General features: G+C 35.8%; 3 protein-coding genes and 1 long non-coding RNA gene across 4 annotated transcripts; 1 reads left to right on the plus strand and 3 right to left on the minus strand.

Annotated features, from left to right (window-relative positions):
- Positions 1-8,973: 8,973 nt before the first annotated feature.
- Positions 8,974-10,029, minus strand: LOC139895735 (wound-induced protein 1-like). The gene is made up of 2 exons (XM_071878272.1): positions 9,549-10,029; positions 8,974-9,432 (listed from the first exon to the last, which is right to left on the minus strand). Exons 1-2 carry the CDS (start codon positions 9,717-9,719, stop codon positions 9,268-9,270), a joined length of 336 nt encoding a protein of 111 aa, XP_071734373.1. The 5' UTR covers positions 9,720-10,029; the 3' UTR covers positions 8,974-9,267.
- Positions 10,030-15,368: 5,339 nt separating this feature from the next.
- LOC139895736 (ribosome biogenesis protein NOP53-like) lies at positions 15,369-19,013 on the minus strand. Its single transcript, XM_071878273.1, has 12 exons — positions 18,768-19,013; positions 18,462-18,622; positions 18,298-18,346; positions 18,176-18,201; positions 17,957-18,040; positions 17,724-17,834; positions 17,535-17,623; positions 16,370-16,489; positions 16,147-16,269; positions 15,977-16,043; positions 15,746-15,825; positions 15,369-15,654 (listed from the first exon to the last, which is right to left on the minus strand). Exons 1-12 carry the CDS (start codon positions 18,931-18,933, stop codon positions 15,648-15,650), a joined length of 1,083 nt encoding a protein of 360 aa, XP_071734374.1. The 5' UTR covers positions 18,934-19,013; the 3' UTR covers positions 15,369-15,647.
- A 644-nt stretch (positions 19,014-19,657) lies between these two features.
- On the plus strand, positions 19,658-22,197 carry LOC139895738 (uncharacterized). The gene is made up of 4 exons (XR_011776002.1): positions 19,658-20,307; positions 21,118-21,179; positions 21,285-21,398; positions 21,847-22,197. It is a non-coding gene; the product is annotated as an uncharacterized lncRNA (long non-coding RNA).
- A 3,819-nt stretch (positions 22,198-26,016) lies between these two features.
- On the minus strand, positions 26,017-27,640 carry LOC139899672 (uncharacterized). Its single transcript, XM_071882520.1, has 2 exons — positions 26,639-27,640; positions 26,017-26,085 (listed from the first exon to the last, which is right to left on the minus strand). Exons 1-2 carry the CDS (start codon positions 27,638-27,640, stop codon positions 26,017-26,019), a joined length of 1,071 nt encoding a protein of 356 aa, XP_071738621.1.
- Positions 27,641-27,983: the final 343 nt, after the last annotated feature.

A 27,983-nucleotide genomic window follows, 5' to 3' on the forward strand; every position in this document is an offset into this window, starting at 1 on the left:
TCGGTTATACTATGTGGCGGTGGTAGTGAATATCGGTTTGCGCGTATTCACGATGACTCGGGTTGTGCGGTCATTTCGTTGTGAGATATATGGATTGGGTTGGTGGATTTCGGGTTGTGCGAATTCACTAAGGTTCGGGTTGTTTCGACCATCCTCCATATGTGTTTTGGCTCGGGTTGTTTCGGCCATGTTGAGTTGTAATCTATTGGTTGTTTGATACACCAATGGTGGGGTCGTAAGGACCATGTTGTGGGAACTATCGGTCGTTTTATGCGTCGATGGTGGGGTCGTGAGGACCATGTGGTATGATTAGTGATGCGATAGCCGTGTTTCGCTCACATGTTTGTTACGGGTGTGACGATGGATGATTTCGTACACCTTGGGATTTGTGTTCCCATAGCCGCTTTGGGCGCTATCGGTTTCTAACCGTGGATTGTGTTGTTACGGTAGTTGCGTATGGGTCGTATTGCGCACTACAATGGATGATTCGTGATTGGTGGTATCCGTAAGGATTCTTTTGGTTCGGTCTTCATTGTTTCGGGTCGTTGACCTTAGGTTGAGGCTTGGTTGCTTTTAGAGTTGTACTCGGTATTAGTATGCTAAGGGATTGACATCCCGGTACGAGATTAGTTGAGTTTTCCTCGATGTTGGGGAATGAGCATGGTTTAGTGCTCGGGTTGTGAACTTGAGAAATCGCGGGTGACGATTAAGTTGTAGAAGGCGATTCGTTGGAAAGAAATGCTTAGGAAAGTCGGTTTGGGACTTACGTCGAGGACCGTGAGGTGAGGTCCGTTGGGTTAAGTGACGAGGATCACGAGGACGTGATCGAGTCTAAGTGGGGGAGAGTTGTAAGACCCAAATATTTATATTACATACTTATGTACTTATAACATTCGAGTTCTGGTTGCATTGGCTATTTGTATTAGTTAAAAAGCAAAAGAAGCTGGAACAGGCATGTTGCGCGCCGCGCGGTCCTGGTGCGCGCCGCGCAGAATCGAGCTGGCAGACCCCTTTTTCTTTTAAGTGTTTTAAAAAGGGTAAAATGGGTATTTCACTTGGTGGCCGGGTTTTGAGCCACAAAACTGATCCATGGGCAATCTTATCTTCATTTTCACCTCTTTCACTCACACACTTACATCTAGAGAGAGAGAAGGGAGTTTAGAGAGAGAGAGCTTGATTGGGGAAGAAGGAGTGGATTTCTCGCAAAAGCTCGGGTTTTAAAGTTGTTCCTTTCGTTCTCGGCTACGCGGTGATAGTATTGGTAAGCTCAAACTCCGAATTTCATTTATTTAATTTGATATTCAAGTTAGGGTTTTGAGTTAATTAGTTGTAAAACCCTTTTAAGTGATGAAATGGGTTAAGTGAAGCTAGTAATCGGATCTTATAGTTATTGTTGGTGGGTTTTGGGTTGGTTGGCGGTTTGGCCTTGATTAGGCTTTGATTATGAGTTTAATCACTTGGATTAGTGATTATGGAAGTATTGGAAACCATTTTAGGGTATTTGGGTGACTAATTGTGACTTTGGGTCAAATTAGGGTTTGGTGGTAATTATGACCCGATTGGCGAATTAATGAGGTTTATAAACTTAAAATGGATTAAGTTGAAGTATAAGACCGAGTTAAATGTGTTTTGGTGGCAAAACTTGTAAAGGATGAGATTTTGACCTTTATGGGTCAAAAATAGGGTTTAAGTGTCAAAATGGGTATGACACGTGTTTAACACTTGAGTTCGAGTTTAATTGGCATATTAGGACCATTCTCACTTGTGTTAGTGATTATTGGTTAGTTTGGGTACGGTTTGTGCTTGGAAGTGCATTTGGGTCGAAATGGCACTAAGTGACGAATTGGGTTAATTTGTGAATCCAATCTAATTGTGTTGTGGTATTTGTGATAATGGAATAGGTATTTTCCATCGGCGAGTTGCGGTTTACTTGGAAGCTTTCTTCAAGACTTCAAGGTGAGTGATAATATCCTATATGCATATGTATGTGTAGGATGGGTGCGGGTCGGGTGAGGTGATTCTCGGTTATAGAGCTCACTTCACATATAGGTGGATTTGAAGGACTTGTGTATGAGTCCAATTGGCACGTTTGTGCGTCTTGGTTGACCATCTTTGGCGAAGTACACGTTTGTGTGCACGTTATCACACTTGGTTGTGATTTGGTTGTTATAACCCTAATGGCGAAGGGTTGATATGGTTGTGTGGTGGATTTTATAATCCCGTGACCGTGGGTTTTAGTATTGTGAAATGAATCTCGGGTAGTGCGGATTCATGGTGACTCGGGTTGTTCGGTCACCTTATTGGAGGTAATGAATCTCGGGTAGTGCGGGTTCATGATGACTCGGGTTGTTCGGTCATCTTATGGTTGAGAAGTGAATTTCGGGTTGTGCGAATTCACAAGGCTCGGGTTGTTCGGCCAATGTTCGTGTGTTTGAGGTTAAGGGGTTAACCTTGTTCGTTTATATTGTTATATATATATATTAATGTGTTGTTGTGTTGTAGCTAACCCTCCGGGTGTAGCTATTTGGCGATGTTTACTTTGTCGTTGATGGACTATCTTTTGTGTTGTATCTTTAGCTCGTTGCTTAGATCGTACGGTATGCTTAGTGTAGACGCTTTATACTTGGATGCTTCGGTATGCGGTATTTGTTTTGTGTGGCGTATTCATTTTATACATATATATGTATGTAGTATATTATCATTCACTAAGCATTAGCTTACCCTCTCGTTGTTGACTCTTTTTATAGATCGCATGTGGATTGGTGGCTCGGGTAAGCGCGAGGACTAGAAGACGTGTATAGTTGCTTTAGTGACTTACTTTTGGATCATTTAGGATTGGGTAGCGTATTCCCAATCGCCATGCTCGGCTTTGTTGTATTAAAAGTCTTTTGGTCAAATATTGTATTTCGGTACTTAAGGTGGTAAAATGGGTCGTTGTGGGACCCGCTTCGTAAACTCAATTTTATTAATTAAACGTGCTAGTTTTATATATATGAATTTATGGTTAAAAGCGTTTTGGCTAAAAATGTCGGGAACTAGTCAAACATTTTCGTTAAATTGACTTCCGGGGACAGCGGGCTGTCCAGGTGGTTTGGCGCGCCGCGCATCCACCTGGCGCGCCGCGCGAATGAACTGCACCAGAATTTTTTTTTTTATGTTGTGAAATTTAACGAGAATTGTCGTGGTTTGGTTTGGGTTGTTACACACAATTTGGAACGAGATTATCAAAGCCGGAAAAATAGTGGACACCATCGGAGCCAACTTTGTAACGACCCTGGTTTTTCCATCTTTTATTAATAATATTTATTATTAATGCTTGCGCTTTGATGAATGTATTTTATTACATTTACTTGTTACCATACATGACTTTACATGTCCCGACTTGTCTTTTTGACACACGAACTTTTCACGAATAATATTTCGGATATTATTTGCATTCATGATTAATTATTATTAGTCATTTTTAATTAACTAAGGTTACTAGTTAATTACTTAGGCTTTATTGGATTATTTGTTACATACTTGGTCTTTTATTAATGGACTCATGATTAGTGGACTTGGAAGCCCACCCTACTTCCTTAATGGACTAATTAGCCCATCTTATTATGCAAGTATTACATTAGGATGGAACTAGATTGATTAAGTAAAGGAAAGGCTAGTTACATGCTCATTTACACATCTTTCCCATGCCAACTTGCTTTATTACCATTTTTAGCTAGCATCTTCACCAATACATGCAAGTAACTAGTGGACTCTTGCCTCCTTGGTCCCTTGAGAAACCGTCGGCCTAGGGTAGTGTAAGGAGGGATTCAAAATCTTTTTTTTTATTACTTATTTACTTGTATTCATCTCACTTTTACACACACACACAAACATACTTCTCCTTTTTCTCTCATTTTCTCTCAAATATTGTAAGTAACATGAGCTTTTCTTCTTCTTTTCTTCTTGTCCTAAAACCGAAAAATAAGCTTAAACATCATCATCATTTGCTTGTTTTGTTACTTGTTCTTTGTAGTTGTTTAATTACTTGCTTTGTTAGTTTGTTGTTTGTTGTTGTTAAGAATCAAACTTTCTAGTTTGTTCTTCATATCATCTTGTTCATACAAGAACATACAAGAACCTAAACTTTCTAGTTATGGTTCTACATTTAATGTTTTAAAAGATTTAAAGTTCATGAGTTTTAAAACCATACTTGTGTTCATGTTTGTAAACTTAAGGTTTACTTTCCTAAAGATCAAAGCCTTGGCTTGAATCTTTAAAGTATGAACAAGCATGAACTTGTCACTTGTAGAATTAGTTTATCTCTTCATTTTATGTGCTTTAAAGTTTGTGATGTTGTTATTTTGGTCAAGTGTTACTAGTTAACCTTGATCTCATTTTTCTTGAACCAAAGTTAACTTTGTAAGTTCAAGAATATGGAAGTATAACTTTCTAGTTATAACTTCATACACTTATGTTGGATCTAAGTTTCTATAGCTTATGGTCTTCTAATTTTGTTGTAAATAAGAGCTTACAAGCTTACATACATTTTTCAAGTTGAAAATCTAAGTTTCATAACTTATGGTTTCATTAAAGTTAAGATCCAAGTTTTGTAACTTTGGATCTAACTTAAGGACTTTAGATCTAGACTTTTGAGTCTAGGATCTTTAAGATCTAACTAAGAACTATGTTCTACAACATAAGATCCTGTTTATTTAATTTACTTTCAAGTTTGTAGCTTAATATTACTTTTATAACTCTTGTATGTGTCGGATCTAAGATCTTGATGTAACTTTGGTTCATCAAACTACTTGCAACACTTAAATGAGTTGTGCTACTTATCTTAGACTTGAACTAGTGTTATGATAGTCAAAAATTGGTAAAGATGATGTAAACACATCAACGAATTGTACACTTGAAGCTATATGCATCAAGGATGAGAACCGTGATGAACATCAAGCACCAAGAACTCACCGGAACACCTTTCTTACTGTTTTATGGAACTGATCAGACTACCTGGACTACTTTAAAGCTGATTTTCAGTTAGTTCGGTACGATTAGATGATTTTCCGTTTATACCTTGTCTTAATCCGAGTTACGGTTTAGGATCTATGGCCTCCCGAAAGTCACTACACCCTATTAACGTTGTGCTGAAATTTCTGACCTACTTGCACTTAAACCGTCACCACGGTCAAACGAAGACGAGTTTGGTTCTGGAAATTGGTCAGTACCTAGGGGACTCATATACGAAGCCATGGCCACTGGTCTCACCTTATTTCAGTTTGTATAGAGGTCGTAGCTGCTGAACGAAGTCGGCCTTTGTTTTAAATTCTTTTCTTGAACGAAACTTACTTTACACTTTTTGTTTAATGATGAATGATGATGATACTTAAGACCTAATTTACATACATTTAAACCTTTGGGAACGATTTACTGACTTAGTAACTTTTGACTTAGGTTGAGGACCCTTCCGGACAAACATACTTGCTTACTTTTCCCGTGTCAACTTTACTACTACTTAATCACTGTGAGTTATAGTATCCCTTTTTACTTTAACTATTTTGAGAACTGAGAATACATGCGGATTTTACGTTTTACATACTAGGCACGAGTACTTAAACTTTATATATGTGTGGGTTATACAACGGCATAAACTTTCCCCTTAGCTCGGTAACGTTTAGTCATTGGTCTTTGAACCGGTGAACGCGAATCTTAGATATGGATCCATAGGGTTTGACATCCCCACTCGGGCTAGTAGCGCTAGCATTTAACGGGTGTTTAATACTTCGTAAACATACGCACTCGCCAAGTGTACTTTTAGGGGGTGATAAACGTTAAGTTAGTTACCAAGTGCCCACGGTTATACATATACTTTTCATACTGTTTTGAAACGCTGTTGAAGCACTAAAATCTCGTGGCCTACCTTACATTACTGTTATACTTAAACTATAGCTCACCAACCTTTGTGTTGACGTTTTTAAGCATGTTTTTCTCAGGTGCTTAAGGTTTGCTTGCTTCCGCTGTACTAGTCATGCCTTGTAGACTTCCGCTGTGCTTACTAGAGATGTCACCGCATGAAACATTTTTATTGCATTCAAACTATGTTACCTTTTGAAACAATGATTTGTAACGACCATTGGGTCACGTACTATTACTAATTGCTTCTGTTCACTTAAGCATACTTTTGTTGTAAGACATTTGATGTTGGTTAAGACATCACCTTTATTCATGAATGCAAACTTGTTTTGAAACCGCATATAGTATTTGACCTTGTAATGATCCTGTTGTTGATGATTCATACACGATAGTTTTGTACGGGGCATCACAAACTTCTCCTCATCGATTGTCAAAAGTATCGGAAATGGAAATAACACGAAATTTTGGGTAGATAATTGGTGCGGAACGGAAAAAATTTGCACACAATTCCGAAGGCTCTTCATGCTCGAATCTAACAAAGACGTAACGGTATCGGATCGCCTTGCAACGAATAATTCATCGATTACCATATCATGGAATTGGACGAGACCGCCTAGCGGAAGGGTCCTTAATGAATTAACGGAACTAAACAACCTTCTAGCTTCCATTTAACCTTTCTAACAAACCGGATAAGTGGAAATGGAACTTAGATCAATCCGGAGTTTTTTTGCTTCAATCCTAGACAACTTAAAACTTAATAATCCCGCCAACCTTTCGCCGACACCTAGAAATAAATTAATACCACAAAAAATCAATATCTTCATGTGGCGTATTATAATGGGTGGAATACCAACGCGCGCCGAACTTGACAAACGCAACATTGACCTCGACTCACTACTTTGTGCACTTTGTAACACACACATTGAAACAATAGATCACATCCTCTTCCATTGCCCACATACAACAACCGTTTGGGAATCAATGTTGAAATGGTGGAACCAACCCACTAATACTTTCACCTCACTACACGACGTCACTCTAGGCTCCCAACCCGTCGCCTCATCCATAAGTGGCTCACGCATTTGGCAAGCCACAAAGTGGGCATCGATCTACATCATATGGAAGTACCGAAATATCAAGGTCTTTAACAAAAAGGAATGGAATGTCACTACTATACTTTCCGAGATCCAAACCCAAACATTCGCATGGATCGCAAAAAGAATTAAAAAATCATCGATCGAGTGGCATCAATGGCTTATCAACCCCTCCGCTTACACATCAACAAATGTAAATAGAACAGGTATCGGCTAACTCGGAAACTAGTCATCATCGACTCATCTGTAGCATTAACCATACGTATATATTAAACTTACCTAGGGTATCCACTCTCACTTGATTAAATGATAAGTAGACTCCAACTTTGTCATTGCAAGTGCGGTACTGTATGGTAGCTACTTCTCAGCTCGTTTTTATATAAGTGCCGCGGTGTTTCGTGGCCTATAGTCTAAGTTTGATATAGGTAGTCGATTGTATTTTTACATATTATCCAAACTTGATAGAATATTGTATAGATTATATAGCCATGTAATATTCCGAGATATCAATAAAAGTCTTGCTTTTAAAAAAAAAATCAGCTTCACATTAATTATTTTTATTATTATTATTTATTTATTTATTTACTCCCTTACTAGTACCCACCAAGAATTTTGTAGTTTCACTACTTTAGGATTGTAGTTTTGAGTTTGCGTTCATACTACACTCGGCCCTTCACCTTTGCCTCAATTTACAGAACGACCCCTCAACTTTACCTCTTTTCAGAGGTAAAAAGTGTAAATATATAATTTTATTAATATAAAAGAAACTACTTCCACCCGAATTTTTAGCGGGTCCTATCTTCTCGCTCGGCGCGAGTTAAATTTTTTCGAGTCCACCGTTCAACTCAAAAAAATCTCACGAACACAACGGGACTAAGTATACGCGAAACGGACACTTCAAAAAAAAATGCTCAATACCTCGGACTATATTCAATACATATACACACCTATAACACGCTCCGTTAACTATGATGCGCGGGTTCATTTTTCTAGTTATTATTTACTAGTAAACATCTTAGTCGTCTAGATCAAGTTGTGCTGGAGAATACAATTTGACTACTTTAACTTCACTTTGACCTTTTCCCAAACAACTTACGAGTAAAAGATATGCTAAAAAATATTAAGGTAGGTCAGCTATCAAATCAGGATTAACAGTGACATTTGCAAATTTTTTATTTTTTATTATTATTATTATTTTTTTTTTTAAATTTTTTATAGATAAAATTCCATTTTAATCAGCGAATATGACCTTTTCATCTTTTGAACTTTTTTTTTTGGTACCCTATAAACTCGCATATCGCACTTTTTTTTTTTAGGTAAACAAGGAAACCCTCATATGAACGAGCACATTGGCTCTCCATAGAAAGTAAAACTTCAGGTAATCAAGCCCTCCGAGCGCGAAACCTGGTACCGGGTGAATTGCGCATTATGCGCACCCTCTAGTCACACTCTCTTTTTGAACAATTTGACATAGTCAGGAATTGAATCCGGGTGATGTGTTTCATTGGACAAATCGGTGGCCAGACAAATGTCTAGATCATTATAAATCACTTGTGTGTACCTTGTGATTGATGACGTGCTATATGCTATCTTAAGTTCTAAGGCAACTTTGTAATTTTTTACAAGGGCGAAATGTTATACACGAGTTACCTTTAAAAAATTGAAATCCGGATTTTACTTAATTCTCTATTGTAAATATCAGTTGATAACCTCCGACAATGCTGATCTGATATGATCTCACATTAAAATTTAGACATTTTATATCAAGCTTTTTAATCTTCTCAATTTTTATTAAAAGTTATATATTAAAGGCTATATATTTGATATTATTTATATTTCAATGCTTACCCATTCGTTATAAATATAAATATCAAAATCACACCCATTCGTTAATCGTTATCATGTCATTTTAAAACGACCACATGATAAGGTGTTCACATTTGCTATGGGGACGCGTTGCAACAAGATCCATAACATAATAACATCAATATAAAACATGTTTACTAGAACAACTGAATATAACCAAGAATAGGAGTATATCCTCATCCTGGATTACAATTCTTGGTAGAAAATAAAAGAAAAAACAAACAAACAAAGCCAAATAAAAAAGTGAAATGCAACAAAACGAATCTCAACCACACATATCGCAGACGCAAAATACCACGGTGGTTCAACCCATAGGTTAGCACACCCTCCAACCTTGCCTTTGACTTATTCAACCACACCACAATAATAAGTACGACTAAACCGGATACCTAGAAGATACGATACGCGTTTTTTATATCGCAAGTACCAAACCCGGAACCGACTTCCCGACCCGGTTTGAAAGGCTGCTTACCCAAACAGATGGACAATGAAGCGAAGTACTACTAATAGCAACCGATTTAACGGAGTTACTACCAAAACGAGTTACAGTTAACGAGGTGTTGAAATACTCCCGTACCTGTGTACATTATCAAATATCAAATAATACGTAATACGAAGTATATTATATATTAATTCATAATCATATTTCATATTAATATTAAATAAATACAAAATATTTTTCTGTTTATGTACCTGAGTGATTATACCATACGAATTAACAGTCCACGCGTGAATCCAGGTAATTTCACGAGCTTGATCACAGCCTTCAATGATGACCGTAGATCCAAAGGAGTCAACGGAAAGAGGAACGAATTCAAAAAAGTCAGCGTCGTCGGAATTAACACCGGTGAGCAATCGCATCATATATTGGTGATCAGGTGGGCCATGAAACCACCATTCAAGGTCAGGTGCTAAGAGTTTGTGAATAGTAGTGACGTCACGGGAGCTTAGGGCATGGTAGAGCTGGAGCACCACGCTCTCGTTGGAACTAGTATCCTCCAGAACTTCTTGAGAGTTAGCCAGTTCTGTTAAAAGAGGACTTTGTTTGTTAAGTTTTGGGAAAGAGTAGAAGAAAATGAAAATTTATGAGATCCGAAGAGATGGGATGTTGGATATAGCATGGGGTGATACAATTGAGGTTTTATATGATCAGTGTGAGGGCAGTTTTGAGAAACGTGCTTTGTCCTTGTGGAGTGTACACAACTAATTTTTACACATATACAATCAAATATGCTTTATAGTGTTGTACTCTACAATATTATAAAGTATGTTTGATTGTGTATGTGTAAAAAATGGTTATGCATTATCATTGTGTCTTTAACCTTCAAAACAAATACCATTGGTCTCTTTTTGTCACTTTCTAATCTCAATAATTTTACATATTTAATTATATCAAACATGTTGATATGCAAGTATAATTATTGTCTTACAAAACATATACGGAGTAATGAGCTGCAAAGGAATGAAACTTTAGTTTTACCAGGTTTTACAAGGTTTCTAGTTTCTACGGCTGAACTCAAATAACAACATAATTAAGGCATTCAAAGATAAGAAAAAAGGTATCACATATGTTAAAATTATAAGGTTAAAGATAATATTGACGACTTATTATGAAGATGTAATTCAAAACTTGTTTAAGGTATCTTAAGATGGAAAAGATGGCGGCTCATTGGTAATTCTAAAAGGTAATATGTCTACGGAAGTTTCGCGACATTCGATGTTATGATGACACAGTTGACCGGGGAGAACGCACCGGGTGATAGATACGCTAATGTGTTATCTTACAAGATTGAAAATTGGTATGAGAAGAATTTATTCAAAGAGACGATTAAAGAAAAATTGAAAAAAGCGGCTCTTTGAGGCTGATTGTTTCAGTATGTCTTGTGTTCTTCGGTTAGCTTCGGTCTTGTATTTTCGGGTATTATTCGGTTTTTGTTTAGTTAATATGTTTGTATGTTTTTGGGGATGTTAGGAAGACTCGCTTATAGATTATTTTTATTTTATTGGTTGCTTTTTATGTGCGAGTTTCCCCATTTTTTTCTTTGTCCTTTTGTTTTCCCTTTTGAAGGTGTTTTCCCTTGAAAAACGTCATGGGAAGTTAAAAACAGACAATATTGTGATAGTTGTAACAGACAGCAACCTGAGCTAGATGTAATATGACTATTTTGCCCTTAAGTTTATATGTGTGGTTATATATGCTTTTAATTTCATTATATGTTTAGTGATATTTAATTATTTAGTTAAGACCAGTTTGGGACAAGGGTCACATAACATGTTTGTTTATTTAATTTGGACTCCGTTAGATCCGTCTAACGAGTTGCGTAAGTTATCTTAAAACTGTTAAATAACCGCATAATGTGGGGAATGGGTTTTAACCCTTTATGTGTGTATTACTCTTTCATTTTATCATTTTCTTATTTCTAGAAACTTCTCTCTCGTACCTAACTCTAACCCTTTGAAACCATAATCTCTCAATCTCGTTTTCCGAGTTTGATTGTGTAAGAAATCTGTTGCTAGTGGTTTCTAATATTCAAACAAGGTAAGAATCGTGCCTATTCATGTTCAAATTCGTGTGGAAAATGGGTTTTGAAGTTAGGTTTTGTATAAAAGTGAATTTGATGTCAAATGGTGCAATTTGATGTTGTTTGTGTGTAAAAGTTGTGAATTTATGTCCCAAAACATTATGTAAAAGACTTGTGTTTGGTTTTGAGGTCATAATCGAGTCCAAGATTGAGATTTGGTGGGATTTTGGTTGAAACCCGTCACTTTTGCAGCTCCTGCTGTTGAAGAACACAGTTGGCCGATGGTCGTTGAACATCGATCGATGGTGGTTGACGATCGGTCGACGGACTAGACCATCGACCGATGATGTGAGTCCTTCAACCAGTGGATATTATTTTAGACATTCGACCAACGGGGAGACCATTGCTCGATGGTGTGGCGACAGTCGGCCGATTGTCTCTGACAGTCGACCAATGGTCTTTGGCAGTGAAAATTTTACTAAGTGTTGTCTTGTAGCTGTTATGCTGCCCGTGTGTCTACTTTTGATTGGAACACTTTACTGACTTGATTTATATTGTTCTCAGGAGATAAAACAAGGAGGAAGCTCATAGTTAGAAAACTGAGCAATTGCTGGTAATCAATGAGTGAGTTTATCTCCGGATAGAGTTTCAGTAGCATGTCATGCTACTGTGGTTAACTCTTTTACCATGCTTTAGTTGAGTGATATTGCCATGTTTAGATAATGGTTGCCATACTAGTTGGATATTACGAAGTACATGCTTATTGTTGTTATGTGATCTTATGTGCGCACTGTATTTGACACCAGTCGTGCCTAGGGAGGTTGGGGACTTTCAATCGTGCCTAGGATGTTGTAGTCCGTATGAGGTCAACCGAGCCAAAGGAGGTTGGGTTCATATCCGGTTGTGTATGTATTGATTCAACAGGAAGGATAGACTCTAGCCCGATCAGCTAGGGTCGTGTGCACGTACAAGCCGTCGATCCTCATATTGTCTTTATTTGTATGCTAGTTGGACGTTAGCATGTTTGTGTTTTTGATTGCATGTGTGGTGCTTATGCGATATCTGTTAGATAGTATTCATTCACTTAGCGGTGCGCTAACCCCCCACGTACATTTACAGCCTTTGCAGGTTTAGATTATGCATCTGGTTTTGGCGGGCGGTGCTGGTGAAGACATGTTTGACTTTGTGTACTCTGATGTGTCTTTAGTAAAAGTTGAACTGTAATTTATGTAACGCCGTTTGTAAATCTAAAACTTAATAATTATAGTTGTGTTTATTTTAATGTAACTCTGACGCCGTGATTTATTTAAAAAAAATATGGTTGGCGTTATAATTGTGGTAAAGAAAGATGCTACATATAGTATTAGAGTCGTAATCTCTCAGGATGTGACGGGCACTTGGCTCGTGAGTATTGATTGTGTTTGGCCTGACGAGGTCATGGATAACGTGTTCGAGTGGAAGTAAACTAGGATGGGTGAAATCCATCGTTTATGACATTTACCTTATTCACTTCAAGATATGATGATGATGAACGCAATTTAGGAGGATGATATTTCAAGTTAAAATTTTAATAAATCTACTTATGTCTATGTATTAACAGTTTATATTATACAATTAAATAATGCTGCGATACAATCAAAGAAATGCATTGGTTTGTTTGGATTTGTCAAATAATGAACCGGATAAATCAACACCAAATAAATAATGTAAATTGGAAGAAGAAAAAACTAGAAAATCATCCCCTACATATGACCCAGCCACCCAGGTGACATGTGGACAACGGGTTACACGAATTGGAGCCAGTCAGCAAGCAAGAAGAGCATTGTGGTCAAGTTTGACTTTTCCTGTGTTGATTGGATCCACTTGCCACGTGTCTTCCTTTACAGGTCGTCCAAAATTCCAAAATAAGCTTAATTTATCATCACACTAACTAGTCGCTTCGTGAATCGTGATGCGTGGTTAACTGAAAGCAATTAGTAATAAAAGAAACATTTTCGTACACTTGCAGCATATACATTTACAATCATGGTTTAAGATATTTCAAGCCGACCAACTTAAGCCTCGTGGACAATTGCATAAATAAGTATATATCGTTCTCTAGTAGTGCTACCAACAACTTCAACCATGTGGTGCACCAGTTTTAATAACTACTTTTCGCACGATAGAATGGAATAATCCATAATGTTACAAGAAAACATATTACATTAAATGTTAACTTCTTTAGTATAAGTTCTTTATTTAATTTCAAGATGTTATTATTTATATTAGTATTTAGTATTAGTAATTAGTAATATAACTACAATGGAGTAAAGATTAATGATACAATAAAACCATAGTTACTGGGTTACTGCCCAAATTTGATTGGCATACCTCAAACATTGTGCATTTTAATCGTATACTCGGTCAAAGTGTCTTCGAAGAATATTGCATGTACATGAGTAACGGAAAACAAAAACGATGTGCAACATTAAACTAAAGAAATTGCAATCTTCAGTTGACATAGAATTCCACTAGTTGTCTAGGCATAATGGAAGTTAATGGATACTTAATTGGTTCCAACATCATTTGAAATAGATTTGTGTGATGGCGAACCATATGAAACACGCTGAAAATAAAGGTGTAGTGGCGATTCAATGACAGCTAATTAGTGAATGCAGCAACAACTATGTTGGGTTACAAGTAACTTGCAGTATCTACTACCGTACATAAAATCATCTTGATTCACTACAGACGTTAATTGGAAATAAACACACAATAATACAGTATGATGAGGCTTATAACTAACACAACCACTTTGTTTGATGGGGGAGCTTTAAATGTAGCTAGGCCAAAAGCCCTCTGAGCACATATATCAAATGTTAAGCCCATCAGTCTCGTCATGTCACTTTTATGTGCTCTATTCAATAAATAAAGTGGACCCTTAGATACGAAAGTTTTTTATTTAATAATAATAAGTTCAATAATTCTAAAAATGTCGTGAGTACTAGCCTCAATTAAAATAACAGTTGCAGAAAACGTAATATGAAATCAAATGGACCTAGATATGTAATGTTGAGGTATAATTTTTTTTTTTGGTCATTTTGAATATCAAGCCATGTGCGATTGCACATCTTGCACGACCCAATATCCGGCCCTGCCCAATACGATGTGATGATAACGTTACTGATTACTGTATGCTGAACAATGCATTCAATATTTGGTTGTTGACTTCAAACCAAGCATCTCTTGTAACATACATGTCATAACAAGAAAGAGTATTGTTCGTGTGAGAGAGCAACAACTACAAACCAGATAACATATCGCTTGTTAAACGTGCAACACCAATATTGGTCTTTGTGACTTACACAAATGACTTGGTCATCTATCCGTTTTTTATTTTCAGGATCATTTTCTTTTTTGATACTTTGATGTACTCGATTTAGTGGTAGAATTAGTAGCAGATATCATGGTAGTATTGGGATAGTGGTAATTAAGTATTTTTCTCTTGTAAGCCTACTTAAGGTATTGCTTTATTCAAGTATTATATCACACAAGATGCACAAGTTCTAATGCAATCACTGCGAGTTCGTCATTGTTCAAGTGTGTATTGTGCTTCATTATTTACGTGTAAGTTTAGTTTGAACACCTTTAAAATGGTTGATCTACAAGTCAGTTGGTGGAATTAAGAAACTAAACAGTCAGAACTAAACTACAAGAAAACACTTGTATGATGCCATAAACGTAAGGATAAGATTTATGAGAGGTTGCGAATAGAAGACAATAATGGAATACTATGGAAATCGCGGGTTCAATTTCTTAAAATCAAAGCTTTTGTGTTTTTTTTATACGTTTAAGTTTTTAAAAAACCGAGTTATTGTAGATAAGCAGCTTCAAAAACCAGGTTACAATTTCTATTCATGTAATTGCCTAATATAATCAACCGAATTCAAACTAACATCTACCATTCGAGTATTATCAGATATAATAATCAATAACTAAACGAAGAAATTATAAGCGAAATCCAGTTAACTGACCAGTTTTAGGAGGCACATATAAATTTGAATTGAACCACCAATACATCTCAATTTGTTAACTGAATATTTGTTAACTTATCATGGGTCAAAGTCCAAAGAAAAATGCTACATGACAACTAAAGATTTGAAAATAAATTAATTTCAAAAGGCCAAAAGCCAAATAAGACACAGCAGTTGCATCATCCAAGACCAGCACAATTATCTCTTCTCAATCGGCCGATTTTGCTTGCCCATCCATCTAAATTTTGCGCAGATTATTATTTCCTGTACAAATAATTTTAAAACTCCATTTATCAATTCATGAGTACAGCAATAACACAAAAATGCTTCACATATCACAAGCTGTGTAACATACCTGCCACTCTTAGCTGTAGGAACAATGATTCCTCTTTTCTCAAGGCTCTTGTATCGGTCCCTAGCAAGGGTGCAACAAGCCTACAATGCATGAATAATATTTTTACTTGGCAGTTTAAGAAACTATGGTCTAAGTAAAGAATCGTCTAATGTAAAATGACAATGTTTATGTTTATCTTTTTATCTCCGACTTAATTAACTCGAATCCTACATTGGTTGAAAAAGTGCATACCTTGAGCTTCCTTAAAGAACCAGTAATTTCTTCAGATAACAACACTTGTATAGGTGCAGGCTCAAATCTGACATGTAATATATAACGTTAACCCAATATCCATTCACGCTTAGATCATAGGTTCATAACTATATGAAACAGAGAATAGTATATAAAATAGTAAGACTTACTTGCGTCTTCCTAAACGTGGTGGGCATGATTTTAATCTTTCCTGTTTAGCAACAACACGACGAAGATGTCTCTTGCTTTTTTCTTTATCTTCCTTGGCTATTTCTTTAATTATATCTGGTAAGCTGTGTTATATAAAAAAAAAAAAAAAAAAAAAGTTAAGTGACACACAACTAATACTTTTGTGGATAATTAATAAGGGTAAGAGTATATATAGATAAATACCTGTCTAGTTCTTTTGACAATTTCTTTGTCTTTTTTGCTTCTGCTTCAAACTTGAGTTTCTCTTTGTTTCGAGCTCTCCTATTCAGCTTTACTCGTGTCACTCTCTTTGTTTTAAAAGGCCTGACGATCATAAGAATCAGTGTGGATTATGAAAAAATAGATTTCAGAAGTTTTAGTAAATGCAATTTCGATCGGTTATCAACAACAGTCGCAAGTCTGCATACAAGTAAAAAAACACATAAAACATGTGTATTATCAAAATAGGGCTTAACATCTTTTTATGATTTTACATTATATTTTTGCCACATAAATTTGTATTCTGTATCAACTATCAAGCATCAACTACACACATTAATACCTACATTTAGAGTGCAATGAATACTTTTTATGGAAAAAACAAGTCCATAACAAATGCGTCACAATTAACACTTGATACTACAAAATCTTGGTTGATGGTCCATGAAACACCTGTTGGAACAATTTTCATTTACTACCTAATCCATAAACAAATACAAAAACTTTTCTTCTGTATTTTTTTTTTTATATCTCAGCTAGTGGCAGCATTCTGCAAAACGATTCCCTCTAGGTTTCAATTTTCTTCCAAGCTAGAATTTAGTCTAACAATAACTGTATCATGTTTGCCCAACTTAAAAGCATCCAATGTCTAAGCTTAAAACAGAGGATATTTTTTAAACCATGAAACAAACAAGCCGCACGTATAACATAATTAAGTACCGGATAAGTGAATTAAACTTATTTTTCAAGGTCAACTTTCGGTATCAATATCCAGCTGTTTTCAGAATAAGGATCCATTTTGTGGTATATTGACATTAAGGATCCCAAAAACAACTAGATAGAACGGCCAAAGTGAATTTGACCGTCGATATTTTGACAACACGTGAAAAATAGCTAACTGTGCTTTAAATGCATAACCTGTTACGATACCAAAACTACGAGTCAAAACTGCAGAGACTATAAGTCTATAATGTATAATGTCACCTAGTTTCCAAGGATGCACTGCAACTTACGGTTATACTCCGTATCAAATACTTATATCAATCAGAGTGTTCATACTAAGCAAAGCCATATATACAGTCATTTAATAATAATTATCACCTTATCTTCAAACAGCTACTATTAAATGATAACAAAAAATTGAACATACCTCTTTTCATAATCTGCATCAGCATTTTCATCAACATCGTTGTCTTCTATGTCATCATCACTCTCATTAACCGCATCAAGAAAATACCTCTGTAAAGTTCTCATATCATTTTAGAAATCCATTTCACTGCATACATCAAAGACAATTCAATAAACTAACATACATATACAGACAATTAAAGGTACCCACATCTTCCTCATCAATAGCTTCTCCAACAACATTTAAAGGAACAGGTGCAGGACGCAATTCTTTCGTATAAACTTTCTGCATTTCATCTGCAATGGCCTGAGCCAACGAGTCCTGTCAAAAGTAACGAAACAATAAGAATTAGTTAATAAATAAGAGGGAAAAAAAAATTCTAATTTCCTACATACTACTTTGTAAAATGTAGACCTATGATGAGTTATTTATATCCAAGTAACCTGATGACTTTCAGACGAAGGATTGTATGAGCAGCCAGGTGGCTCTACTTCAACGGCTGGAATTACAATAGTCTTATTCCCGACCTGTCAAAAACATAATTATCTTACTCAGTAATATAGCTATAACAAATGGGCCCAAAGCAGCAAAAGCACGTATCATAGTCTTGTACGCGCGAGCAATTGAATTTACTAAAAAAAGATTGCTAATAGATGTTTCACCTTTCTCTTCTTTACAACACGGTCACCTGAAAAAACCACATACAATAACAGAATCTCATTACATCACAATTGCACACAACAAACATCCAAAAATATAAATAAATAATTAAATAGAAATCGACCTGTATCGTTCCATATATCAACCATGCCTGTATCCTTAATCCCATCTGTCTGGTACAATTACAGTACAACATCATCAATCAATCAGTATCAGTATCACACTAACAATTTACTAATAATAATTCATATGAACCAATTCTAACAACTATTTTAAAGAGTAACAAACCAGAGAACAACTTTCTATCTTCTGAATCTCCTTTTGTTGTTTATTTGTTTTTTTCTGAGTTGATGATGGTATAGGTTTTACAAATGTATTCTTCTGCAGTATACTATCAACACGAAGTATCTTCTCTCTATGTTTATCAATTTTACGCTTCACAGAAAGATCTGAAAATTCAAAATAACAAAAAAGTAATATTACATACTCCACATATATATATATATATATATATATATATATATATATATATATATATATATATATATATATATATATATATATATATATATATATGCAGAGTGCTATGATTACCTCTTGATTTATCGACGAAAAACAGCGAATCGTTGGGGACGCCGGTGAGGGGACCACCGGAAAGTGCGTCTTTGGTGGATTTATCATAGAAATCTTCGATATCTTGAGTGCTTATATTCGATCTCCATGCTTTCTTTCCTTTCCTTGAGCTCTTTGATTTCCCCATGGCGAATTCACAAGTGAAATTTGAAGTTGCCGCCAATAACGATATAAAACCCTAAATTTTTTAAGAACCGGTGAACGGAAGATGTTGATAATTGCGGGTATTAGGGTTTTATTCGGTGGAAGTTCTCGGATCCAATTTTGACCCGTGTTGTTACCGTTTAGAATTAAAGTTAGTTGACAATAGTAGTCCTTCTATTATTTTCGATGGTCAAGTTTAACCATTATACTTCTTGTTTTCACTACAAATAAGGTATTCTTATTTCTTTTTGTTGAAGTTAATAGAAAAAAAAAAGTTATTAAATTAAATTAGTAATTACATTACAATTACATTACATTACATTACATTACATTACATTACAATTACAATTACATTACAATTACAATTATATCAACAGAGAACATGTTTTCACTGTTCAACCGATTTTTTTTATTGATTTTATTATATTATATTATAACAATCATATCAATACAGAACATGTTCTCACTGTCCACCGGCTTTTTTTTAATTGATTTTACTATATTATATTATATTATATTTATTTATTATTATTATTATTATTATTAATAATATCCCATTAGATAACATGTTTTCACTGTTCACCCACTTTTTTTTATTGGTTTAATTATATTATACGAAGTATTATAATTATACCAACAGAGAATACAGATTTACTACTTACCAGATTATTATATTAGTTAAATGAGTCTTTTTACACCTCTTCTACGTACGCTTAATATCTTCAACAGTCACCGGCTCTTCATTTGGCTAGGGTTTTTCGCGACATAAGCTTCTGGAGATTTTATCGCCACCATCGCCCCATCACACCAATCATCCTCTCCACCGCCACCAAACATCGTCTCCATCCGCAACGTCCTGTCGATTTTTAGCTCCTCCATCACAACTATCATCTCCATCATGCTCCACCGATAGAGATTACTTCCTCCGACAATTTTGACAATCCCAAACATCTAACCTTTTTTTTATAACTAAACTATCAAATTACGGAATTTTTTTATCTGATTTTTGTATCAAATTAGTGCCCACGCCTACCCATCTCTCATAATCAAAATCTAGATTTCTCTACTACACCTACTTCTTCCATGACCTTATGCGATCGATTCTCATCTCCTCAATTGTTGCTTTTAACGTAATAATATGAATTATTAGGGGTTGTTGTGAAGAAATATTCTTTTTTCTTGGTTTTTTAAAAGTTATTGAAGGTTTAGATAGTGATTGAAGAATTGGGGTGAGAATCAGGGTTTGAGGTGCCGTTATCGGTAACCGGATAGTTGTAGCCGGCAATAATCATTATAACCGCTATGACCATTGTTGCCTCTATCTCCGCCGTCCCAACTGCTCGATGGTTTTTCTCCAGTAAGTTGTACTAACAATAACTAAATAATTTTACTTTATTGTTTAGTTTGTTTCGTGACTGTCCTTATATCTTCACGAAGCATTTCATTTTACTTTCTTTGAATAAACATGTTAATAATGCATTAGTTATCCACTGTTATAATATGGAGTAATTTAAAGTGGCTTAGAGTAGTTTTGGTAATTTGATTTTTTTTATTAAAAACATACTTTAGTAAAAAATATATTCTTCTTTGATATTTGTCAAAGTGAGTTTAATGCCACTTTGGATGATAATTTCGATATGTTTTTAGGATTTACCTATATCACCTATTGAAATTTTGTTGGTTCTATTGATTGAGGTTGGTTAGTTTCAAGGAGGCGGTTGAAAGATCGGCCTTGAGAGGACATTCTCTTCTTAACTTTCCGTAACTGTTGCTCCGTATTTACTTTCTATGACATGATTATTAGGTATACGGTCGATTATTATATATATCAGCATCTCACTTTACTGGCTGCTAAGTTTATGCTTTGTTTTATAATGTCAACTATTATGTCACATTGTATTAAGGCCTCAACTGTTGTTATTTATATTTCAAATGATGTTAATGAGTTTAAGATCTGCTGCTAAATGTTTTACACCAAAACATCAGTTACAGTATTCGTTAACGGACTGATTGTATATCATTTTTTCCGGGTTGTATTAAAAGCTATTTGTAGTTTAGTCCTCATTTCCTATTTTGTATTCTATATGGTAAGACACTTGGTTATTCATATTGCTGTAGATGATTTACTTTTCGTTATGTATGCTTGCTTACCTATTCCTTTGCACAGATTTATTTGAATTGGAGTGAAGATGTAGAAAGGAATTATGGTTTTATTCGATTTATCTGCAGGTATTTTCTTGGTTTTTAAAAAAAATATTTGATAGTTTCATGCGTTTATCTTCATTGAGTAGTTGTCTTTATTGATCTATCTGATGATTCAGATTCGTATTTTAGGATGAGGACGTATATGAGGAACTATCCCCGGACATTGATGAAGATGATAAGAATGAGCCACTTGCTGTGGTTGAGTGTGTTGATGAGATTCATGGTTACTACCAGAAACAAGAGGTAATTTTTACGAGTTTATGTTGGAATTCCTATTAGGATCAATAACAATGATATAGTGATGATTTGGAGAAAGCATAAGGAAAACAGTAGCAACTTTCATACCACAACTTTCAAGTTTTTTAAACCTTTTTGTGATATTTTTCAATTTAACACATTCATCTTTTATTCCCTATTATTATTATTATTATCTTCTCAGAGCAACTAAACTATGGTGTCAAATGTTTTGAGAAGTTTATGGGAGTAAACTGTATTTATGTATGTTACAACATCACATGTTGAGTTTACTGTAGTACATTGTTGCCTTAGACAAACATCAAAAGAACTGATCCAATTCAAAAAGAAACCATGTTACCTAAGGAAACAATTACATGTTAAGTTGTCCCTAGCCGTGATTATAAGTAAAAGTCAACAAAATTATAAGATCTTCACCCTTTTAATGTTGATACAGGGACACCATCGAAGAAGGAAAAAAAGATTGAAACAACATGTGCACAAGCATGGCATCTACTTTTAAATGTATATATTGAAGATGGCCCACGCTCATGGACCAACATCAACTAATGTTGCCAACATTTATTTGCTGAAAGCATGTAATTTTGATTTTTTTTCTACAACATGCCAGTGTATAACTTTATTTGTTAAAAATTGTAGACAACATAAGAACTTATTATTATGTAATACAGTTTTAGGTCTACCGGATCATATAACGGGTTGGTCGCAGCAACGCGCGACTGACCCACATGCTTGTTACTATCATTAGAGAGCATGTTTTCATTGTTCACCCGATTTTTTTATTGGTTTAATTAGTATATGCTTTAGTGAATATATAGAATTTAATGGCACTCAATCAGTAATGTTGTGTAGCTTGGATGGTTAACGTTACTAACTGTTAAACGGGTGTTCCTGGGTTCGAGTCTGTTTTATCATTATTTTCCCCTTCTTCAGTTTTCCTTTTCTTCTTTATCTAGACCAAACTCTTCATTTTTTCTTATATTTTCTCTACTGTCATTTTCATTCGCCTCTTTTTCACCTTCAATTCTTCATTGAAATACAAATACCGTAGAGGACCCAAACGGCAATAATCTTTGCTACAACCACCACAGTCGTCGCTTCTACCGTCTCCTCCTTCACCATCGCCGAAAAGACTGAATATTAGTCAATTTTCCGGTAAAGTAGAAATTAGGGTTTCATGTTACTATCCTCAAACCCTTACCAGTTGTTTTGATTTGGTTTTGGTTATCTCTGACAGCATCTCCAACCCGCATGTTCTTCATATGACCATGGATTTTGCAAAGTAAGTATCTCAGAATTTGAAGTGTGTTAGTTAATCAATTACATTTGGTTTTCTAAAAGTGGCATTATTTTTCTCTGTTTATGTATTAACATCTTTAACTCCAATCACCATGAACCCTAATTACACAATTTCACTCAAATTCTATATTCGTCAGAAAAAGCTTTCAGTTCTTAACAAGACGCTAATCATTCCGTATATTTGTGGCTCAATTTCAATAGTAAGTTATGACTTTTCTGTCATTTTTATGAATTATTTTACATGATTGAAAGCAGGTCATCATTTCTCGAATACCATGTGCAAGTTTTGTTCTTTGTTATAATAACAAATAGCATAGCATGTGTACTTAATGTTAGTAATAGATTTTATTAGGCATATATTTAGTAAAAATCTCAAAGTAGGGGTTTCAATTATCCATACATGGACCGGACCATGCTATACCCGGAGCGACCCGAAACTTGAATTTTCGGAGAAATGATAACAGAGACCAGGATCACTAATATACGGTTTGCAGCTGTATCAGATATCAGATAATGATGTGGTGGATTTACTTTATGAAGGTGCGTACAACATTTTAATAATTTTTTTTTTTTTTTTTTTTGCCAATGTCACACTGTAAATGTCTATTTTTAAAGTTTTCGTGTTAATTTTATAATGTCATTATAGTGTGTTATGTAGTTTTTTCTGCATTATATGAAATCATAAACGGCCAGAAATTAAATGATTCTTACGGCCGTATCCTCTTTTGACTACTGCGGACAGACCTTATATCGTTTCACGCATATTCCAAATGAAAGTCAAGTGTTTTATCGCATTTTTAAAGAATGAGAAACCGTTTGGTAATACAGAGCATGTATGCTTTTTTCAATCAATTCTTGCTTCTAACCATCACTAAAATATTCTTATTTGTTTATATTTTTTTTGAAAAGCAAAAAAGAATATTATTAATATTACTCGAATTATAGTATTACAAGTCCCTATATGCTACTATACATTGCTATAGACAATCGAAACAGTCGGAAAAGTGGAATGAGATAAAACTAAATTGGAGAATCTGGAGTGACGTATACTAGCTAACACTATGAGGGAACGAACTTGAGTATTCAAGCGGGGGAGGAGGGCGCAACCGTGCCGATCAAGCGGCGACAAAGTTGACACACAACCAACCCATTTAATCTACCCCACATAGGCTAACCAGAATAACGAACACTACCTGATTAAAACTATCTACATTTTAACCGACACCCGTGCGAGATGAGGGAGATGATACATAGAATGACGGGTTGAGAAGCCATTGGTGCCACTCGATTGGTATTATTTTTTTTGAACGGTTTGAAATCCAACTAAAACTTTGGGTTTGTATTTCAGAAATTATTGCTGCGGGATTCCATATTTTTCCGGAAAAGATCTTCAGGTTTCTGTGTTTCCATATAATGTAACACGTGATCCATTTAGTAGCTTGCCAAAGGGACGAACCGGTTGAGTTATATGTGAAGCCTTGATCGGTGATGGTGGCTTCGTTGATGTTAGATATAAATGCGCTGTTTTGATTCCACCAGTCGAGAATTTGTGACCAAATTGGAGACACTTTTTGACAATTTACCAATGTATGTTCAGTGGTTTCGATATGATGCTCGCATAAGGGACATAAGATCGTATCGAGGTCAATTCCTTTTTTATCAAGTTCACTTCTAACAGGGATTTTTTGCTGGGTCACCCTCCATAGGAAGATGAAGACCTTTTGTGGAACGTATTTGTTGCGAGTTATTGACAGGTTTCTTGAATTTGCACCAGATTTCAGAGTATTGATCAGATTTGACATTGTTGATGTAGTGAAGATTCCGGATGCGTCGAGGGAGAATTTCCATGAGTCAGGGCAATCTGAAATATTTACAGAAGTTATAAGATTATTAAGTTCCGTGAGTTCATCCAATGCGCGGCCACTAGGAGGTCTGGACCAGTCCCAGTTTCCAGTCGAAGTGGAATTACTACGCAGTATTCTTTCAGCTACGGTTGCTTCTTTTTGGGATTCCAACATGAATAATCTATGGAATGATGTTTTTAAGTTCTCAGTTCCGATCCATATATCATTCCAAAAACTAATTGAAGTGCCATTCCCGATGCGCTTTGAAATTGAGGAAGTGAAGGATGTGCCTACGTTGTCCGCAGTTTTTCCGGCTTTGATAATTTCTTTCCAAATGGTTCGACCTGAAATGTTCCTGCACAAGATGTTAGTATCCAACCCCCCCCCCCCCCCCCCCCCCCCCGGCCCATAAATGCTTTTGATTATTTTTACCCATAATGCGTTGTTTTCATTTTTAAAGCGCCACCACCACTTACAAAGTAGTGATATGTTTTTAGCAAAAAGGGATCCCACGTTTAAGCCCCCGCATTCGTAAGGTAAGATTATTTGGTCCCATTTAATCCAATTAATTTTATTATCATTTGAAGAACCTCCCCAGAAAAATTTCCGCCTTTTAGATTCGAGAACCTTAAGGATAGCGGATGGTGCGTGGAATAAGGAGAAGTAGTATAAAGGGATACTGCTTAGAATAGATTTGATTATCGTAAGACGGCCTCCGAATGAAATGGATTTGGCAGCCCAATCCGTTAGTCTTTTATCGAATTTTTCAACGATTGGTTGCCAAGACGAAAAGTGTGAAGTGGGGACTCCGATAGGGAGTCCGAGGTAAGTAAAAGGGGTAGATCCAGCAGAGCAGTTAATGTACTGAGCCATTTGCTCGGTTTCGATCAGAGAGGTACCGATACCGTAGAGCTTGCTTTTGCGGAAATTAACTTTGAGCCCCGAAATATTTTCAAAGCACTTAAGGAGTTTGGAGATGTGTTTTGCGTTTCGTTTAGACCACTCACCGAAGAAGATTGTATCGTCTGCATACTGAAGGTGTGTGATAGTGAGATTATCATGTCCGATTTTTAACCCTTGCAAATGACCATTGGCTAATGCTCTTTTGACAAGTATGTTAAGACCTTCAGCAACAATGATGAATAGGAACGGCGATATGGGATCACCTTGTCGGATTCCCCTTTCGGGAGAGAATTCTTTGGTGGGAGACCCGTTAATTAAGACCGATATAGACGATGAGGAAAGACATGCCCGGATGAAACCAATCCATTTTAAACCAAAACCCATAGATTGCATGGTTTTAAATAGAAAGTCCCATTCAATGCAATCGAATGCTTTTTCAAAATCAACTTTAAAGATTAGGCCTTTTTGTTTTTTACGTTTTAATTCATCTATTATTTCGTTTGCAATTAGGACACTATCAAGGATGTTGCGGCCTTTGAGGAAAGCAGTTTGTTCAGATCCTATGACTTTATGGATGACCTTTGCAAGGCGATTGGAGAGTATTTTGGTGAGGATTTTATAATAGCTACCTATTAGACATATTGGTCGATATTCATTTAGTTCAATTGGATTAGATTTTTTCGGAATTAAGGTGAAGAAGGAAGCATTACAACCTCTGGAGATTTCCGCGTTTGTCCAGAACCAATCTAGACAATTAATTAGGTCGTTTTTTATCAGTTCCCAATGTTTTTTGAAGAATTTCATGTTGAAGCCATCCGGGCCGGGAGCTTTGGAACTATCACAGTTACCTATGGCTTCCCATATTTCTGTTTCATTAAATTTAGCTTCTAATAGTTGATTGTCTAAAGAGGTGATGTAATCGAGATGTGGTACATTGTCGAAGGGGCATTCGTCACGAAGATGTTTGGAAAGGAAGACGTTTTTAAAGTAAGAATATGCTTCTTGTTTTATTAGATTAGGATCTTCAGACCATGTTCCATTGATTGACAGGCCGTGGATGTTGTTTTTACATGTTCTTTTTTTAATATAATTGTGAAAATATTTTGAATTTTCATCACCTTCAAGCGCCCATTTGATTCTGGATTTTTGTTTAAGCATGTTTATTTTCTTTTTTTCTTTGACAGTTTGCTGCATTTTTTCATCGATCCATTTTTGTTTTTCCGATTCAGATAATGGTCTGGTTTCGGCAGTTTGTTCCCAATTATTACATTCAGAAATATGATCTCGGATTTGTGAGTCAATGTTATCAAGTTGAATACTATGTTTTTTGAGCTCCATTTTTACGTTTTTTAATTTATTACGGAAGATGCAGTCTGGCCTATTACCAGTAGTCGGAATCGACCAGGCTCTTTCAATGACAATGTCGGCATCTTTAAGGTCGAGCCATGTGTCAAAAACACGTATTGGTTTAGGGCCTGAATCGAGGAGGTTATTTCTTAGAATGATAGGACAGTGATCGGAAAGATCACGATCAAGAGTTTTGGAGGATGTATTGGGCCAGATGGTGAAAATGCTATCAGAGACAAGGAATCGGTCAAGTTTACTGAATTTCATTATTTTCTCACATATCCTTGTGAATCTTTTTCCACCTAATGGAAGATCAATTAATCCGGAGTTATTTATGAAATTATTAAAATTATCTGCCCAATGTTGATTGCAATCTGTATTCATGCGTTCTGTTTTGTTTCTTACTTCATTAAAGTCACCAAAGACAATGTGTGGAATGTTAAGAGAGTTAATGAGAGATGAGAGTTCGTTCCAGAGTCTTAGTTTTTTTGAGGAAGAATGAGGACCATATACATTAATGAAAGCAATTTCAGAAACATGCCCTGCCCATGTTCCGCGTATTGCTAAGAAGAATTCGCCCTCAATCGCATAATTGAACGAAAAGATATTAGTATCCCAAATAGTTAAGATACCACCGGAAGCACCAACCGAGTCCTTTTGGACGAATTTAAAATCAGAATTACCCCAGAAAGATTCAATGGTGTTATCACCTGTTTGTCCGCATTTGGTTTCTTGTAGACCTAAAATCGTTGGTTTTTCTTTGTTGCAGATACGTTTTAGCCAACTTATTTTACCCGTTTGTCCAATACCCCGAATATTTAAAGAAATTGTACACATGAGAAAAAGACTTACAAATATCGATGTGAAGGAGGATGGATTCATTGGAGGTTGCGTCGAATCCCGATGCATTTCCCGAATTCAAACGTGTCTAAACTTTTGCTGGAGGTGGAGCCTGATTTATTATTCTTTTTGTTACGCGTCGTGTCTATGTGAGCTCCCTTCGAGTAGCCGGATGTGTTACTTCCACCATTAGACGAGGATTTATTACGTTTAGCTAGATGTGAAATTCTGAGTTTTTGCCCACTTCTTGCTAGGTGTTTCATATAAAGCATATTGGATCTAGGTCGTTTTATGTCCGGTTTTTGTAGGGTGTTTTTTGGGTTAGGAATAGGCTTGGCAG

The sequence above is a fragment of the Rutidosis leptorrhynchoides genome, chromosome 3 (genome assembly GCF_046630445.1).
Source record: "Rutidosis leptorrhynchoides isolate AG116_Rl617_1_P2 chromosome 3, CSIRO_AGI_Rlap_v1, whole genome shotgun sequence".
Classification (NCBI taxonomy): domain Eukaryota; kingdom Viridiplantae; phylum Streptophyta; class Magnoliopsida; order Asterales; family Asteraceae; genus Rutidosis; species Rutidosis leptorrhynchoides.